The sequence below is a fragment of the Lindgomyces ingoldianus genome (genome assembly GCF_010093535.1).
Source record: "Lindgomyces ingoldianus strain ATCC 200398 unplaced genomic scaffold BDR25scaffold_58, whole genome shotgun sequence".
Taxonomy (NCBI): Eukaryota; Fungi; Ascomycota; class Dothideomycetes; order Pleosporales; family Lindgomycetaceae; genus Lindgomyces; species Lindgomyces ingoldianus.
Genome location: NW_022985219.1, coordinates 66,733 through 83,715, shown reverse-complemented (window position 1 = coordinate 83,715; position 16,983 = coordinate 66,733). Strand labels below are relative to the sequence as shown.

The 16,983-nt window shown below is 49.8% G+C and overlaps 9 protein-coding genes across 9 annotated transcripts; 4 read left to right on the top strand and 5 right to left on the bottom strand.

The window, feature by feature from the left end:
* Positions 1-839: 839 nt before the first annotated feature.
* On the top strand, positions 840-2,408 carry BDR25DRAFT_329639 (cellulase; the record flags this gene model as incomplete). Its single annotated transcript, XM_033692466.1, has 5 exons — positions 840-920; positions 1,105-1,292; positions 1,355-1,518; positions 1,581-1,905; positions 1,970-2,408. 5 exons carry the CDS (start codon positions 840-842, stop codon positions 2,406-2,408), a joined length of 1,197 nt encoding a protein of 398 aa, XP_033540381.1.
* A 162-nt stretch (positions 2,409-2,570) lies between these two features.
* On the bottom strand, positions 2,571-3,755 carry BDR25DRAFT_347172 (uncharacterized protein). Its single transcript, XM_033694243.1, has 2 exons — positions 3,567-3,755; positions 2,571-3,512 (listed from the first exon to the last, which is right to left on the bottom strand). The coding sequence occupies exons 1-2, from the start codon at positions 3,732-3,734 to the stop codon at positions 2,796-2,798; spliced, it is 885 nt and encodes a 294-aa protein (XP_033540380.1). The 5' UTR covers positions 3,735-3,755; the 3' UTR covers positions 2,571-2,795.
* A 274-nt stretch (positions 3,756-4,029) lies between these two features.
* On the bottom strand, positions 4,030-5,548 carry BDR25DRAFT_272959 (glycosyl hydrolase family 43 protein; the record flags this gene model as incomplete). The annotated part of the gene is made up of 4 exons (XM_033687336.1): positions 4,030-4,851; positions 4,926-5,286; positions 5,338-5,405; positions 5,456-5,548. 4 exons carry the CDS (start codon positions 5,546-5,548, stop codon positions 4,030-4,032), a joined length of 1,344 nt encoding a protein of 447 aa, XP_033540379.1.
* Positions 5,549-6,204: 656 nt separating this feature from the next.
* Positions 6,205-7,184, bottom strand: BDR25DRAFT_362702 (uncharacterized protein; the record flags this gene model as incomplete). Its single annotated transcript, XM_033696621.1, has 5 exons — positions 6,205-6,553; positions 6,617-6,646; positions 6,678-6,767; positions 6,796-6,877; positions 6,944-7,184. The coding sequence occupies 5 exons, from the start codon at positions 7,182-7,184 to the stop codon at positions 6,205-6,207; spliced, it is 792 nt and encodes a 263-aa protein (XP_033540378.1).
* A 35-nt stretch (positions 7,185-7,219) lies between these two features.
* BDR25DRAFT_362701 (uncharacterized protein) lies at positions 7,220-10,342 on the top strand (the record flags this gene model as incomplete). The annotated part of the gene is made up of 19 exons (XM_033696620.1): positions 7,220-7,286; positions 7,339-7,423; positions 7,454-7,729; positions 7,762-7,801; positions 7,868-8,055; positions 8,129-8,239; positions 8,283-8,564; positions 8,629-8,708; positions 8,773-8,868; positions 8,912-8,921; positions 8,976-9,108; positions 9,164-9,214; positions 9,245-9,275; positions 9,333-9,348; positions 9,380-9,417; positions 9,455-9,517; positions 9,549-9,823; positions 9,894-9,997; positions 10,024-10,342. 19 exons carry the CDS (start codon positions 7,220-7,222, stop codon positions 10,340-10,342), a joined length of 2,265 nt encoding a protein of 754 aa, XP_033540377.1.
* A 46-nt stretch (positions 10,343-10,388) lies between these two features.
* Positions 10,389-13,380, bottom strand: BDR25DRAFT_362700 (uncharacterized protein; the record flags this gene model as incomplete). The annotated part of the gene is made up of 19 exons (XM_033696619.1): positions 10,389-10,404; positions 10,447-10,520; positions 10,555-10,661; positions 10,711-10,741; positions 10,776-10,853; positions 10,917-11,065; positions 11,098-11,143; positions 11,171-11,510; positions 11,542-11,604; positions 11,674-11,913; positions 11,952-12,165; positions 12,194-12,360; positions 12,397-12,496; positions 12,536-12,650; positions 12,696-12,735; positions 12,792-12,985; positions 13,009-13,034; positions 13,087-13,115; positions 13,151-13,380. The coding sequence occupies 19 exons, from the start codon at positions 13,378-13,380 to the stop codon at positions 10,389-10,391; spliced, it is 2,259 nt and encodes a 752-aa protein (XP_033540376.1).
* A 26-nt stretch (positions 13,381-13,406) lies between these two features.
* Positions 13,407-14,504, top strand: BDR25DRAFT_362699 (uncharacterized protein; the record flags this gene model as incomplete). The annotated part of the gene is made up of 6 exons (XM_033696618.1): positions 13,407-13,417; positions 13,449-13,610; positions 13,681-13,804; positions 13,835-14,168; positions 14,259-14,324; positions 14,377-14,504. 6 exons carry the CDS (start codon positions 13,407-13,409, stop codon positions 14,502-14,504), a joined length of 825 nt encoding a protein of 274 aa, XP_033540375.1.
* Positions 14,505-14,559: 55 nt separating this feature from the next.
* BDR25DRAFT_362698 (uncharacterized protein) lies at positions 14,560-15,721 on the bottom strand (the record flags this gene model as incomplete). Its single annotated transcript, XM_033696617.1, has 6 exons — positions 14,560-14,866; positions 14,912-15,022; positions 15,079-15,192; positions 15,239-15,312; positions 15,360-15,497; positions 15,527-15,721. 6 exons carry the CDS (start codon positions 15,719-15,721, stop codon positions 14,560-14,562), a joined length of 939 nt encoding a protein of 312 aa, XP_033540374.1.
* Positions 15,722-15,745: 24 nt separating this feature from the next.
* On the top strand, positions 15,746-16,977 carry BDR25DRAFT_362697 (uncharacterized protein; the record flags this gene model as incomplete). The annotated part of the gene is made up of 7 exons (XM_033696616.1): positions 15,746-15,824; positions 15,879-15,947; positions 15,971-16,008; positions 16,046-16,207; positions 16,297-16,397; positions 16,461-16,510; positions 16,538-16,977. The coding sequence occupies 7 exons, from the start codon at positions 15,746-15,748 to the stop codon at positions 16,975-16,977; spliced, it is 939 nt and encodes a 312-aa protein (XP_033540373.1).
* Positions 16,978-16,983: the final 6 nt, after the last annotated feature.

The window sequence follows — 16,983 nt, the reverse complement described above, 5'->3', positions numbered from 1 at the left end:
TGCCTGTGGCTGAGAGTAGGGCGAGAGGACCATCCCAGAAGAGAATTCTAGAAATGGAAGACTAGATGTGAATCAATCAACCTATACCACCGCCTGCGTAGCAATGATTTGAGGGCCGGGTTGTGTGCCAGAATGCATACGCAGGAACAAAGAAGAGAGGCTGGGAATTATCCAGAGAAACGGTGGCAATCGCGTCAACAAGACCAAAGTGTTGTCGCGAAGTATCAACTCCTCGGGACAACAAGTTCGTTTCAAACTTAATGAAGATGTCTGAGAGCATCCCCTCTACCATCATCAAAGGCCGAGAGGCGCTGATGGCAGGGTTTACATACCATTCTACGTCATTTCTGTAGCGTGGGCTAGACATTAGTCCCGCACTGCCACAGGGTACAAATTCTGAATGCTCTTCTTAAACTCGCCATCGGAAAGCGACATTATTTTCTCCTTTTTAGCCGAGATGGTCTGATTGTGCTATAAAGAAGCGGAAGCGCGGGTACGCATCTCGGCCTTAGAGCCAAGGAGGGGGAAAGTTCATTGGGAGTGCGGACCCTCCGTAGGGCTAAGGAGGATAGTAACAGGGGGAATGGGGAATTTTAAGTAATTGGATGGAATGTGTCAGTGGGAACTCTTAATAGGGCTCCCAGGATGTGAATGCACGCCATCTACCCTAAGCGATGTCTTAACCTAGCAATAGCTCCGCATAGTATCGTATACCCAAACCCGCAAATGCTAACAGCCCAAAACACCCCCCCAAGGAACTCCAACTCGCTCTCGTGCGAGTCTGCAATTACATTCATCCTCTTAAATAAATAAGTAAGACATTAATATGTGTTTAGGACATGACCAGATGTTTATATATTAGAGCAGCGTATCAGGCTAAACTCTTTGCAGGCTTGGTTGCGGCGCGAGATTTCAAAATCGTGAGAGAGACGGTGTATTTAAGTATAACGAAGCCTCTTCATAGAGTAGCCCTGTGAGAAAAGGTTCATTTGAGACTGGTGAAAAATGATGAAGTTCATTGCAACCGTTGCGGTGTTGCTCCTACTTGAGACTAACGCGTCCATAATTCCAACCATAACAAGATTGACGAACCGAAGAGAACAGAACCTCAACGCCTGCGAAGCCTCGGTATTCCTAAATGCCAGCACCAATATCTGGAAGAACTACACACTCCACCCGAGCATTGACTGGCGAACGAAAATCGAGGCCGCGACGGCTGCCATCAACGTTACCAACGCCGACTTAAAAAACAAAGCGTTACAAGTTGCAACCTATGGAACATTCGTATGGATGTAAGCTCCCAGAAAACCACACCCATAATTCTCAGAGAGAAGCTAACAGCAACTGCATTTAGCGAGGGTCAATCCCAGATTCCAAAAATCGAGCAAGCGGTCAAAGACGTCCCATGCAAGAACGTCCTCGGCCTCGTCATTTCAGGCCTTCCTTACCACGAATGCCTGCCTATTGAGGTTAAGCCACCAATGGAACCATATTCTTATTCTGCGGATTATATTGATCGTAAGAAGTTCCCTCTGGCCCCCCTAATTATGAAGTTACGTGTGCTGATATGCAATATCTAGCAATCGTCAAGATCTTAAAATCCTATCCAAACACGGCTTTCGCTTTAATCATCGAGCCAGGTGTCGTTGGAAATGTCGTACCGAATGTAAACACAAGCTCATGCAAGCACGTTGTAGACTCTTATCGCCAAAATGTGCCGTACGCGCTCCGCAACCTCAATTTGCCAAACGTCGTTATGTATCTTGACGGTGCACACGGCGGCTTGCTCGGCTGGCGTTACATACTTAAATCGGCTGCTCAAGAACTCGCGGACACGTATAAAGCTGCTGGTAGTCCTTCGCAGTTCCGAGGCTTGGCTACGAATGTTGCTGGCTATAATTCTTGGTAACGTTTTTCTTTCTGAATTTTATTGACAGTTTGAGACCTGCGGAGGCTGATAGTATAATAGGGATCTTTCTCCAGGTGAATACTTCGCGGATCCGGATGCAGAGCCTACGAACGAAGCCCACAACGAGAAAAGATACATCCTCTTGCTAGGTAAGGAGCTCCAGAAAACTGGCATGCCTAGACATTCTATCACCGACACGAGTCGGTCGGGCGTACAAGGTATCCGTAAGGAATGGGGAGATTGGTGTAATGTCAATGGAGCAGGATTCGGTCGTCGGCCAGGGACGGATACGTGTGATGAATGGGCGGATGCCTTTGTGTGGGTGAAATGGGGTGGAGAGAGTGATGGGACGAGTGATGCGACATCGAGGACTTATGAGAGTTTCTGTGGGAAAGTGGATGCATTTCAGCCGAGTCCAGAGAAGGGGGAGTGGAACCAGGCGTATTTTGAGATGTTACTGCGGAACGCCAAACTCGGGACAAAGTATCAACCTTGTTGACAAAATTTGACTTGTTGTGTATTGCATATTTTAGAGTACCCCTAGCTCAATTACGTCCTAATTCTCTTGAAATAAAGTGAATTCCGTCTTGATAGTACGTATGAAGTATTCAGATCGTTTTAATTGATACATATTACCTATTAGAAGTCATAGAAGGGCGCTCCTGATACTCTTAGGCCTTTGCATACAGGACGGAAGGATATTAATCGCCTGACAGTGATGTATATAGTATTGAGGAATCTGGAAATGAAAATCGCGCTATAAGATGATCAAAAGAAATCAAGGAAACAAAATGTGGTACTTGGACTATCCGAGAACCATCCGTCTTTGTCGAGCCCCTGATCCGCTCATAGGGCTATGCTGATTGCTCATCTCTTTGATGAGTTGTCAAGTCTTAATCTCAGTCCCGTCTGCCTCCCAGGCCCTCCCACCTCTCCTATTCTCTTTCCCGAAAATCTCTTCCATCCGTACAAACATATCGCCCAGTCGGTTGATGTCGTCGTCTGGCACTAATCTCAAGATCATGCTCCAAGTCAGGCTAAGTCCTTCGATGTTATGTAGAGCAGATTCGATCCGTTGCAAAAAGTCCCACTTGGCATTGTCATGCTTTTGATCAGTGATGTACATGTCGATTTCCAAATGGAAGTGTCGCAAGTGATTCGCTTCTCGTAGAAATCGGAAGAAACCTTCAGCCTGACCGAGGTTCAAGTCAACGAAGACGGATAGCATAAGAGTAATATTCGCCAGGTTCATTCTACCGACTGGGCCAATGTAACGAAGGAAGGTTTCGGCACACGGAGCATTGATGATCCGGAACTTCTTCGTGCCACAAAGGAAAGAGAAGGCTTCAGCTCGGATCTGTCGATTGACACGGAATATCGGTGAGCGAAGTAGCGATCGGAAGATATCTCTTGGACTGGTTTGGAAGACAACCAAAAGCATGTTGTGGTGCGGATAGATGAGAAAGCAATAAATATCATTTCGTAGCTCGCCAGGTAGATTCAGGAAAGAGACCTTGGTTCCTTGTACAGATTCCGGTCGGGCGGCAAGCTCGCAGTGAAAGAAGCCGGCGTATTTCTGGGGTAGTTTCTCAGGGCTTGGTATCTACAAGACATGGTCAGCACAGCAACTACAAAGCTTTAACTACACTGTATTCACATCGTTGTTGGACCTGCCCTCATTCCTGGCCGGGAAACGACTGCGAGTCCAGCTTCGAAGGCGTCTGCCTACCACCTGCCAATCGAGGAATGCAGCATTGTTTCCACTTTGAGATGAGCCGCAAGGGTCGTATATGTCAAATTCGTCCATGTCCTGTTGGAAGGACATTATTGCACGGTTGATTCGTGCCACGACGGTCAGCGGTGAAAGGGAAGTGGTGAATCCAGCTCGTTGAGGTTCACTTGACTTTGTGGCGCTAGTCCATTTTAGTTCTAACGCGGCTGCTTCCTACCACTGCCTCACTACTATAGCTGCATCCCCAGATCATATCCTCAATTGGAAGATCAAGATACCAAGCACAATATCGCTTCCTAAAACCGATCGAAGGGAGTGTAGGAGAGTGTACGTGCATTCTTGTTTATAGAGAACCTGAATTTCTCGTCAAAAGAGCAGAGTTCGTTATTTACGAACTAGGCACCATTAACCGGTCGATATCCGGGCCCCAACTCCCAGCCATACTAACCTTCACAGTATTCGTCCCACTCTTCAAATCCGCATGAAAACTACTACTGTCAGGATCGTTCCCACTATCCGGCAAGAACGCCACTCTCTGTGCTGCACCCCCATTCACACTAACATCCGCAAACCGCTGACTCTTATCACCATTCCTATACTTTATCCGGATCGTGCTTCTAGTAGTAGCGGAACTACTCACACTCGCAAAATATGCCGTCCCAGTCTCAGACCCTCCAATATAGCCGGCTGCATTTTTGCCAGAGCATGTCGAACACGATACTGTCTTTGCGCCCCCACTGAGCTCTGCAGACTCGCCTTCATAGGAATTTTCTGAAGGCCCAGATGTCATAGACCCGGAGGAGGCGTTTGGGACCCAGTTCACAGCATTCTTCATACTCGCTGTAGTGCCCGAGATCTGCAGCGGCAGCCACACGTATGTACTCCGCATGAGATTCGAGCTGACCCATCGATCACCCATGTAAATGGCATCATCGCCCATAGGCAAGATGTAGTTCGTCTGGCTTGTGTACGTCTTAGAGCCAGAGTCTGCAAAACTCTTCCATGAGGACCAGGGCCCGGAGATCTTCGAAGCGGTGCTGTAGACGTTGTCGTTGGGATCCCAGCCGGTGAGTTTGGAGCCGAACATGAAGTAGACACCGTTTTTCTTGAGCATAGCGGGGGCTTCGATGGAGTCTTTCCACAAGTAGGTGTTGGACTTAACGGTGAGGTAATCGTCGGAGAGGAGGTCAATGCGGAGACCGTTTTTGCGCTGCGGGGTGTTTAGCGTGAGGGGTGGCCTATGTATTTTGCGAATACATGGGGAAGGGAGAGACAAGAACTCACGTCCTCAGTAAGCAAATAAGCCTTCTCATCATCATCGACGAACAAGCCCATATCTCGGCTTTCAAAGCCTAGCGGCTTGACGCTACCCTTGTATGAATACGTGCCGCAGACTGAGCTTCCTGTCGCGACACCGGCTTTCGCTTCTCCATAGTTTGAGCTATCAATATGCATCCACGCCACATACTGTTTTGTGCTCTTGTTGTAGATGACTTTTGGTCGTTCGATTACACGACTTGGTCCAAGATCGCCGGATCCTTGCCGGGTAAGTATCGCACCTTCGTATTTCCACTCAACAAGGTTAGTGGATGAGTAGCAGTTGACGTTTTGAAAGGCGGATCCATCGGTCTTGTCCTCGCCGACCCTGAGAATGTAAGTGCTTGGGGTAGGGAAGTATTATACAGAAGGATTTTACCAGTAGTAGGTGTTATCAACCTTGATTATGCCACCGCCATGTGCTTGAATATGCTTCCCGGTATTAGTCTAGCGGGCCAAGTCAGCTAAGTGTACAATTTTCAAGTCTGAATACTTACCGCAGTCCATGTTGCACCTGGGATGATCTGGAGGGTTGCATCCGCTGCTGAAGCCAGCAGCCCAAGCGCCGCACATGTTTGAAGGAACCGCATGATGTTCAAGAGGTCGCACAAACGTTTCGAAACGCATCTGGGCTACTGAACCAGGTTTATAAAAGGTCCATGCCATGGTTCTCGGAAGAATTGCGCCCAACGACGATTCAATGTTTGGATCGGGGGACCGTAGCCCGAATATTATATTGGAGGAAATGGTCATTGTCGCGGGTATAGCCATGAGATGTGAATGCCAAGAGGCATAGATTGATTTGTGCAGGGATTTTGACAAGCATTGACTGGAGCTGTTGCAACGAGGGTGGGGTTATCCTATCCTGACGTAATGGGAGTTTCATTCCACATGCACCAGTATGGGAAAACGCTCCATGCATTCCAGCCCGGGAAGTCAACGGTAAAGGCATCCATTGATATTTCGTTGAGGTTATCACGTGATATCGTGAGGGTTTCGTGTTTCCAGACGACAGGGTGAATGCTACGCGGATTGTGAAAAGCGAGAATTGCAGAGCAGACAAATTGAAGAGTGCGAGGTTTTACTATCTCTGAGACAAGTCAATGAGTGGAAATACTGTTGATGAAAGGACGAAATGAAAACTGGGAAGGTACTGAGATGGCCATGCCTACTTGCCGTACAAGCACCATTTACGGGAGGCAAACCGACTCTTGCATCTTTGTGGATATCCTTACTTAGCACTGATCTATATGCCTTCCATGCTATCGAGTGAAGGGCGTTTCCACCCTAGCCGGTGCTTGCACCCTGGCTTACCCCATGTTTGAAATCTCCGCCGGTGTTGTAGTGTGCTCCGTCTCAAATACAAGTATTCTCCCATTACCAGACTTGTGATTATATGCTTCCTTCGTTTCGGGGAAAAGGCTTTCATAGGCGACCCTGGGTTCCTGCTCGCAGGCGCTGGTTCGTTCTCTGGGCTGTGCAACGGTCTGGAAAGCTGGACAACCCAATCTGCCATGCCCAGAGCCTCTATCTCAGCTAGATATATGCCCCACAGCTCCAATTGTTTGTGGGGCTTGCGAGAGGTGCATATCCGCCTGTTATTCGTCGTACTTGTGCGTCTAGTGCTCTAGCGTAGCTCTAGGCGTGAGGCTTGCGACCCATGAGACTCAGGTGTAGGTCTAGGGTGTCTAGGGTCTGTGCATCGCTCGTTTTGATGACCTAAGAAGGTAGCGGAGCATGTTGGTGGGATAAGAGAGGTGTTTGCTCGCCCAGAGAGCAACGGGCGGTAGTAGATCAGTCTTAAGACTCCTGTCGGCCGGGCAAGCCTCCTCCACACCCTAGACATGGTCTAGGAGAATGAGAAGATGTGGCAAGATCGTTGCAGGCCGTTGCAGGCCGTTGCAGCGGCTCCGGCCGAGCTGTGGCGGTGGTGTGGGCGGGGCGATCCAGGTGTGGTAGGTACCCTGTCGTAGGTTCACTCTAACCCCAACCCCCTTCTGCTCTCTGGCTATTAGCTCGAGAGGGTAAAATGAGGCCATTGAGGAATATCCATATATTCCGAAGACCAGAAGAATAGTCTACAGGAGGTAATAAGCTTGCGGGTGAAGAAGGGATGTTTGTTGGCTGAGAGGCTTGGCACGCTCCTCCAATATCGTGGACGCGTCCCTCCCCAACTTCAACCCATGGCCCACCCTCCCGTCGCCCACTCCACCCACCTGCCGACATCCCAAGGACCGTAGAATCTTCATCATGTCGACGAGATGACCTGTAGTCAATTTGGGGACCTTCCGGCCTCCTGTGGCGACGGGCCGCCTCCTGAGTCCATGTGTGCTCTTCCCCACTCTCCCACTCCTTCCCCACTCACACCATCACTCCCCAGCAGTTCTGATTGAAGCAGCCGCGAAGCATCCTGAGACCAATCTCAAGCTTCTCGGTGAGGCCCTGGAGCCCCTAAAACCCCAATCGTCTTGCCGCCAGCGTTGATGAGGGTGAAGGCTGCGCCAGATGTCGAGGACCGGCGACAGCCAGCGAGGACCGCCCCATCAGGCCCTTCCCTCCCTCAACGGCAACTCGGGTAAGCTCACCAATCCCATCGCAAGGTCTAGCGTCGCCCCTGAAGCTCGGCGTGAAAAGAAAGCTCGTGCTGAAGGCTGCTTGGTGTTAGCAAGTCCTTCCTTCCGCCTCTCATTCCCCAACACCACGACAACCGAGCAAACGGAAATAGATTCTCTTGCTCTGCGATATGAGCCTTCTGGAGAGCAACCTCACGCGTCTCGAAGGTCCCCTCTAAGAATGCAACAAGTCTTCAGCTGACCACGAAACTCGCCCAAAAGCCTTCACCCGTCCAGGCATCTAAGCAATGTCGCTTACTTGGAACCCTTGGATCACACGCCCTCTTCACAACCTAGTACGCGATCGTCCTACAAGGACCTGGACTTCTCTTGACGCAACGCCTGGCTGTCCACGTGCCCTCAACACCATGCAAAGCATTGTCGGCAATACTTCGGCAGAATCCGGCCTTTGGTGAATTGCGATCCCAGGACAGTCTTCGTGAAGCGAGCACCATTCAAGCTAAGTGCAAACGGCTGAGCCGATAGTGCTCTTCTCAATGCTGAGGGCGACTGTAGATTTTTCCTCTCGAAAATGGACCACCTGACCACCTGATGCAGCATCTGTTCACCTTCGTCATCGCCAGCATCAATATCGCAAGTCTCCACTACACCAGACGCCGCCCTCGAGGTCGATTTGACCATGTCCACTAGTACAATCGGAAGCTCTGGGTGTACGCCTCCTAGCTAGCTAGGTATTCTACCGGACGGTAAGGTTCTGGTTTGTTATTGCTAGTCCCTACTTCTTCCCCTTTGCATCACTCAAACCGTCGTTCACCGTTCCGTCCGTTGCCGTCGTTCTACATCGTTTTATGCTGATTATTCTTGCTTTCCTCGTTTTGCTCTCAGCGCTCTGCTCTTGTCGTCCTCTCCCTCAGCTCCTGTTCTCGTATCCGTCCTCTTGTTTTTCTCGTGCGAATCTGCTCCTCTCCATTCATCCTGCTTTTTTCATCCCCCCATTCTACTTAGCTCTTTTCTTTCTCATTTACTTCTTACAGTCTATCTTCTCTGAGCAATCATCATTCTCCTATCCATTGATCCCCCCATTCTCACCTTTCTAGGCAGACTTTTTCCAAGACTTTTTCTAGTAATCCTTCTTTTTCGTTTTCCGTAGTCATTCTCGTGTTGGTATACCATGTCCGTTTTCCGCTCCTCTTCTCCGACTCCTACAAGCTAACTTTGACCCCTCATCGAACTTCCTTTAGTCATCGATGATCTCGATATCCATTACCCTCTACCATCAAGCTTGGACTCTTCTTTTTGGCTCTTTTTGCTAATAAAAAACAACCCCTTGATCACTTGTCAACCGCATGTTGGCCTTCCAGACTTGGGCTAACCGTCTAGTTGAACCTAGGTCGATTTCGAGCATTTACTTTCTAGCTAGTTAGTGTCGTTGCGCTCCACATAGTTCACTGCTCGTCGATCGTCGCTTTCTTTACCCTTGTTTTCGTTGCTTCGGTCTCGTCGTCCCTGTCTTCGTCGTTTCTTTTCGGCTCGAGCTCGCTTTAATCGTTCGTTCTTGCTATCCTCGTCGCTTTTCGGTCTCCCTCATGCCATCAGCGGTTGTTAGCTGTCGATCTTCCTCCGTCGCATCAGCTCTTTCCACCATTTGATGCATTCCCTCCTCGCGTCATTTCATCGTATTTAGTTCGGTAATATCTTCTCAACTCTATCCAGTCCTTTGAGCCATCAGACGTAGGTAAGTTGAGTTGGTCGTTTTGCGGCATTTGATTCTTTTGGCGCATTTAGTGCTCTCTCTCGTTAGCCCTTTCAAACTACCCGTCTTCCTAGCAGGTGAATTCCCAGATCCAGTTGGAGTTTGCAAGCATTCAGTCTTTCTGAGCAAGTGAGTTCCTCTAAACTAAGCTTGTGTTTGCGCGTGTTCAGTCGTTTCCGACATCCACTCTTTTCTAGCAGGTGAGTTCCTCCAGCTCGTGTCGGTGTTTTCAAGTATCTAGTCTTTCATGCGTCTTCTCCCTAGTCTTTGGGTCGCTCAGTATCTGGCAAAATGCTGTTTTTTCACCCGTAATTGACTTGGAGCTTCCAGTCTCTGGTCTTCCGCTTGTGTTGTCTTACCGCTCGAGTCCACTATTCCCTTCACTCTTCCCTCGTTCCTGCCATCCAGCTATTTCCAGTATCTTCCATCCTATATTTCTTTCGCTCTTCTCAACCGCATTCCCCGCCCGCGAGCCATTTTCAATCTCTTTTTTCTTTTTGGATCCCTTTGTTTTTTACGAGTCTCTTCGTCCTTCTCAAGTTCGCCTAGTTCAAACGCATAGACACTTTAGCCTCCCTCTAATTTTGCCATCCCATTCGTTTCTGCCAGCCTTCTTGGTTTCTGCGGGTCGATCAAGCCTTAGCCAATTCATTCAGAATTAGGTTTAGCATGGTCGGCCGTCTGGATTTCGGATTGGTAAGGAAAGCCGTTTAGTCGTTGAATCTACATTGTAAGTCAGTTGGTCTTCGGAATCGCCCGAGGAGTCATTTGGTCTTGTGCATCTCATAGTGAGTCCCTTCATCCTTAGTCCCGTTCCGCCTTTACGAGCTCTTCCTATCATCCCGCGCCTTTTCTGCTTTCCATTTGTCTTGACCTCCTTGCTCAGATTGCGCCTAGTCTTCCGCTTCTATGCTTTCCCATTGCTCGTGAATCTTCATTGTCCAATGCCTATGGCGTTGCGTATCCTTCACTATCGTGTTACTCGTCATCATTACCGTGTCTTCTACTTCCTTGATGCCTCGTGTGACTTGTTGCACTTCATTGTCCAATATCCATAGGATTGTGTATCATCCTACACCCTGGTTTTGCTCGCCAACTTCGTCTTCAACCGTCCGTCTCACTTGCGTTCCTCTCATCATCATTCCTAGGCTCCCCTCCCTACTTTTGCGTTGGTGTCATCCGGTCAACCTTACAGTTACATTTTCGTCGGTAGGCGGCTTGGAGTATCGCCTTATCCTACTTGATGGTTCCTCGTCATTTCAGAACACACCTCTTGTCTGTCGCGTTCGGCCGTCTTCTCAGTCATCTTCTCAATCGTTCTCATCATCCTCGCCCCCATTCTTCTCGCCAATCCATTCAACCCTACCATAATTTCCTCTGCCAAAGTTAGCGCTGCCCTTTGCACTCCCTAGAAATGTTAGCATACGTCTCTTCAGCACACATCTCATCTTCAATTCCTCGATCGTGTCGTCATCGTCATTTCTCTTGTACTCGTCCAATTGCTCGTATCTCTAGTGTCTTTGATTCATTTCCGTAACAGTGGGTCAGGTTATGGAAGCTTCTTGGTCCCTGTCGTCGTCAATTCTTAGTTCCCTCGTGTGGCTCAGTCGCTTTCGTGCTTCCAGGGCGAACCCTTTCCATTATCTTGGGTGGTGAGTCGTTAGTTGTGCAGTTTCCTGTCGCCTCCAATGTATTCAAGTAGTTGGCAACCTCAATCTTTTTCAGCGTGGGCTTCAAGTCCCGTATCGACAGAGGGGGCATTATCGAAAATCCACCTTTAGCTTCCCATCACATCACAAAACCCTCCCTGAACCACCGCGGTGTACGGAGAATTCTCGCGCAACCATTCTCGACCATGTCTGCCAGATTTGTTAGCTAAAAGGCACGCTCTTGAAGTTTAAATCTAAGGCCTTGCCCCACTGCATGTCTGCGAGGCTAGCAGCTGAGGAGACCCGCTCATAGAGTTTGCTCTTATTACGCCTTCGATGACACGGATCGGTGAGAGGGGGTATTCGAGATGAGATCCTGCTGCTTGAGGCCTGGGTGAGATGGCGGGAGCGAACATGGGGTGGGAGGCTCAGTGGTGGATGTTGGGAGACGGGGTGTGAGAGGGTAAGGGGTGAGATGTTTGTGGGTTGAATGGAGTCAGCCTGTATGGGGTACTGGTGGAGAGTTTCGCTGTAATTTGGAGTGTTCGTTTGAGGCCGGGATGTTTGGTAAGTTCCTCTGGCGATTTGGACTCCGACATCTAGCTAACATCCCTTGGACAGAGTTCGAGTAGTAGTGGAGAATTAGTCGGCAGAGCAACCAAAACATATGCCTCCAGGCACGGGGGCCGCGAAGGTAAGGCCGAGGTGAATGTTAGTGACTTCATAACCTAATGCAGAACTCGCAGGCTGGCAATAGCGTGGGTGAGTTTTGCCAGGGTATGGCTGGTGGTGCGATGGTGGCTGCCTCCGGGGTGGAGGGTTGCGGAGCTCTGTTGATGACGAGTGAGCAACTCCCGATGCCCCAAAGACTCCACTTGGGAGGAACTGACACACTATGCAGTCCAGCGTGGACGTATGCGCCCTTCCATGTTTTGAATCGAACGACTTCGATTATAAACTCCCAACATCCCTGGCAAATTCTTAGCCCAAGCTCCCCAATCGATATGTTCAGCCGCACTCATTATTGTGCCCGAGTGACTCTTTGCCATCGATCTTGAACTTGATGTTACTGACCAAACTCAAGGGCCCGAGTGCACGTGTCAGAATCTTCTGCGGATCCTCGAGCTGAACGTCTGCCGTGATGTTCTCGTCGCCCGCAATGAGGTCTTCATAAGTAATACCCTTTGGTCCTTGATTCTGGTTGCCGACGCCGGTATAGTCGGCTTTAGCACCTGCGGTGATGTTCGTTTCGATGGCCACTAGTCTGGCCACTAGTCTCGACTCCGTTCCTTATACCGGCGAGCGTGTAGATTGGGCGAGGTGCCGACATCTTCGGATATGTGGTTCTTCGCGTATCCCAGCAACCCCCTGCCTCATCTGTGATGTGGTCTTGCTGACAGTGGTGTAGCTTGGAGATGCGGGTGGTTCTCGCAAACGTCGTCGACTCTGCCTCAAGATGTTACCTCCAACTACAATTGACGCCAACGATGAATCGTGATGTGTACCATTTGCCCTGTAGGTGTTGTCTTTGTGCCCCTGTCGAACGGTATGTGGGTAGCGCCTCTCAGCCCATTCTTGACATTAGCTTTTTGACTTGCTGACCTTGACGTAGCTGGGACACGAGCCATGGAATGGCCTTTCTGATGAACGAGGTGTAAAGCGTTTTGTCTTCCTGGAGTTGAGTGTGAACCTTGCCGCAGTTCTCTGTTCGGTGATACTGACATCCATCTACAGATAGCTTACTTATAGTGTAAGGAAATACCGTTCTCTCCCCGGACATCCCATTCCTTAAATCAGGCGGGCTTCATCGACCTTAGCTGTCATCTGCCTTTACTAGGCTCAGGGTCGCTGAGCCGACTCGGGTAGATGATTTCTCAATACCATGCCGTGAATCGCTAGCGTGTTACAGATGTTCAGACATAACGCCAGCGGCACCCCCATGTCGTGGATGGAACTCAAGGTTCGTTGGATATGGGCGATGATGGCGAGGTCTCGATAGCATCTTCCGGTGCTGGCTTCCTCATAGTTGTTGCATAAACCCAAATGATCCGTCTCCTTCGATGGGCGTTCCGGACTGATTTCATCTCAGTGCTAGCCTCAACTGCCGGAACAAGATGATGGTTTTCTCTAGGATGTCCCATCTTCTAGCTTACCAATATCTAACGTTGTCCGGTCACTAGTCCTAGACACCTAACCGTTCAAGTTACGCTGCAATACGCTCGAGTGAGTTCTGCTCTTAATATTTTACCCTTGGTCTTGGTAGTTGATGAGCACATGCTAGATATTATCTTGTACCAATCCTTAGCCGTCCCCGTCCAGTTTTCTCGGCACTTTACCGCCCCAGTTTTAGAATCCGGTGTATCGGATCTGGAGCGATGTATCATGTGTTGCAGACCTAATTGCTGGAGCACAGGGGGTGTGACTGTGGGGTTTCTCGAGTATTTCATCCCTCGAGATGCTGTTGGGCGAGACCATGAACATCGAGTGTATCCCCAATCCCGCCGAACGGCACGAGTATCGCCCTCTCAACTGGAACTAGTATTCCAAGGTTTTTCCATCCACTCAAGGATTGGCAGGGCCTCAATCTCCGCGCTACCCAGTCCCACATGCGGGCGGGGTTTCTCTTGTCCACCATATCCTCGATGAAATATCGGAGTCCAGATCAACAATTCTCGACGTGAATCTAGGGCGGTGTCATGGCTGCCTTGAACGGTGGGGCAAACTGAGGCTTGTTCCATGGTAATGAGTTATCCCCTCCACAACACCGTGCTAGTGGAAAATCTTCCTCATAGAGAGCAGCGCCAATACGCAGAGAATCGGCACCTCATACAGGCCGTCTTTTGTTACGAGCTGGGTGGAATCTTCCGTCGAGTGTGATTGTGGACAACTGGTTGGTCTTAGTTCACCTGTGGCCTCGCTGTGAGTCAAATCCGTACGATCTCGCCGCCTCTTGCTCGATCGTTACTTCTCAGTGTCTTCCTGTCGTGTGGACGGTTTTTATATTCGGCGAAAATGCCTCGCCTTCGATATCTTGCCGTTAAAGCCGTTGCCACATACGTAAGTCGTCTTGGAGTTGCACGCAAAAGGTGTCCTAGTCCTCGCGTCCCCTTGTCATATGGTTCTACAGCGGCTAAGGCCACTGCTGGCAGAGTGGCAGATTGGATGGAGTGGGCCGATGGTGCTTGTAGTAACGAGGTGGTAACAGGTCTGAAACTTTTGGAGGATCTGGGCTTCAGTCAGTGCTCTACCCACCATTTATAGTTCTCCGGCGATAGGGCTTACCTGTTTACTCTAACTACCATATTCACAGCTTCTCTGGACGCAGTTGACCATAGTTGTATTCGATACCCAGTATGGACATATGTCTTGGCGCCAAGGGTTGATAACAAAGGTGTTGTGTACGATTTACTCAGCTAAACCCCTTCCATGACGACGGGTGCTAGCTCACATATTCTCGCCCCGAAAGCTTCATCCTTCGAGGTCGAGTGTTCGAGCGCACTTGAAGTTGAGCTCTTTCTTGCCAATGGTGGATTCCAACTGGTCGCGTTATCCTCGAGTTCTTGAAAGCTGATGTCAGCGCTTATAGCCATTTGTCATTCGAGTCTGCAGCCCATCCCCTTCAGTATTCAAATTATCTTATTCCTGCTTTTGTAGTCATTGTAGCCGCCCGTATATCGACACTGGATACTGTTCTTTTCTTGAGGTGGGATCTCGGAATGCGGGGGTGCCTGAAAGCTTCCTAGCTGGATAATTCCATTTGCCTGGTGCTCAGTCGGCTGACCTAAGGATTGATGCGTCATACCTCTGGATCTATAATCCTTTCCACCATATCGGGGATGCGGGGAACACATTATAAGGACTTTAGAGGTGCGCAGGTCGGACATCCCATGAAATGGAGTGGTGGTGGAGGCTTCATCTAGATGGTGCTGAACCCTGCAAAGCCCACCCCCAGCAGTACCTCTGCCTGGCTTTAGTCACCTGTAGCACGACGATATCCTACTCCCAGAATTCCAAGGGCGCAGGCGTGTGAATTTTGAGCTGCCAGACTCCAAGATAGCCTCGAGACTCATAATAGCACGTCTCGATCTCCTATTCCGTGGTGACAAGGTTTTCCATATAGATCAAGCGCAGCGAGCGCACGAAACTTTCTGTAATCATTCGATTGTGCCCGCCGCTGCTGTGGCCATACCGCAAGGGTTAGCTGCATGTAGCGGGCCGGTCCGGAAGGGGTTTTCGGCGACGCATGGTTACCTGGACGTCTCGTTGGCCGTCCCCCTTGCCTAAGGTGTCTAATGTTCGACTGACGGCGCGAGAATTAATCTGAGGCGCACAAAGAGAGTCCATGCCTGGCTAAGAACCTGCAGTCTGCCTTCTGGTCGCTATTGCGGTCTGCCGTCGGACGAGGGAGTGTAGCTAGCTCTGCGACGCCTCCATTATCTAGAGAGTCCCTGGTGATATAAAGGAAAAATAGGTCGTTACCATCCTCAATACCGAATATTGAAGGCCTGGTAATGTCGGTAGGTGCGTTTCGGGTGTCGCGGCGCGTCTTTGCCCGTGCCGTCAGCTACAATCTGAATCGAAAGCGGCGGCGACGGTGTTCGCGGGTGCGTAGACTCGACTGAAATCATCAAAATAGTGGCATACAGCTTCTACGTCCAACGAAGAGTACGGGAGCGGCACGATAGTGCTGATGGTTGTGTTGGCGACCCTCGAATTCCGCAAATACGGTTTTTGGAGATGTCTTGGCAGAGCGGACAGGAGCACACTGGCGGGCTGCATTGTGAACATCAGCGAAGAAGCTTAGGAGTTATCATGCGCAAGCTCTATTATGCAGTGTGTACCGGTCGGTCATTGTGCGGGTACCGGAACCTCCATGTGGCGGCACGGCATTGTCCACTTATAGCAGGTGAAGTCCCCTGGAGCGGCCCCCTCAATTGCTTCATAGACCGCACGCTCATGCACGCCAAAATGGCTCTGAACCATTCCGACTGGCTCCCATATTATTTCAAGTACAGTGATAAGGCTGAGATCTATAAGCTACGTACTTCCGCCCTCATCAGAAGTCGATCAGGCCAGTCCATTATATCCCCCTTCCGCAGATATGTCGACTAGCCCCAAAGCTCAATCTACGCCATAGCATCGTTCCATAATGTGAAGGACTCTTCTCGTCTATTCCATAAATTCATTCCAACCCACAAATGCCCTGATGTCCCTCCACAACACCAAAGTCACCCCGCGACTCTCCCCCCAAATTCAGACCCTACCCTCCTAGGCGTTTATCTGCGCCTTCAACTTCTAACTACTCACTTCCCCTTCACCCTAATATCCGCCTAAGACAAGTTCGAACAATCACGCCCGGACAGAATGAAAAGTACGAGGAACATGTTACCGCTGCATCGGACTTGAGACGAGAGTGGATGACGCCGAGAAATAGGATCGGGTTCCTGAGAAGGCGGATTGCGCGGTAGTCTAGGTTGTGCTAGGCAACGGTTTACACAATGGGCGCTAGTGTGAATCGCGGTGGCAGATCTGCTGGAGTTAGAGTTAGAGGCGGTATGGATATCGACGGCGCTCACGGTATATTAGGACGATAGATTCGATTAGCCTTGGAAATTTTCGGCGTTTGTAACAAAAAGAAGGGGGGAAGTCATATATCAAAGACTTTTAAAATTATTGGTCGCCGCTTAGAGGAAAAGGTTGTGGTATTGGCGGTGTTGTGCGGGACCAACAGGTTTGGCAGCGATATTCGCCACTCATCCACGACTCACACGAGGACAAGAATAGATGCACACATGGCACAAAAAGCACGAAGTTGTCACAAATATAGAGGTAAGAGGCACAAGGTTCGAAATTCACTAGGTCCCACTCTTGAAGCACAGTACGATGAAATCAATGCAACTAGAAAATTCTGCATACACGAGATCAGCAAGCAACCGAGTCATACCAACTACGCGTCCAATTCTGCTAAGGATGCGCCAAGAAACTGGTATCTGACGATGTCAGTAGTTGAAGATGGGGAAGGAAGGAGCAGACAACTTACCTGATACTCG

Coding starts and splice junctions, on each gene's coding strand:
- BDR25DRAFT_347172 (XM_033694243.1), bottom strand. CDS start 3,734: ATGTCCTTCCAACAGGACATGGACGAATTTGACATATACGACCCTTGC. Junction 3,513..3,566: donor AGGGCAGGTCCAACAACGAT/GTGAATACAGTG, acceptor CATGTCTTGTAG/ATACCAAGCCCTGAGAAACT.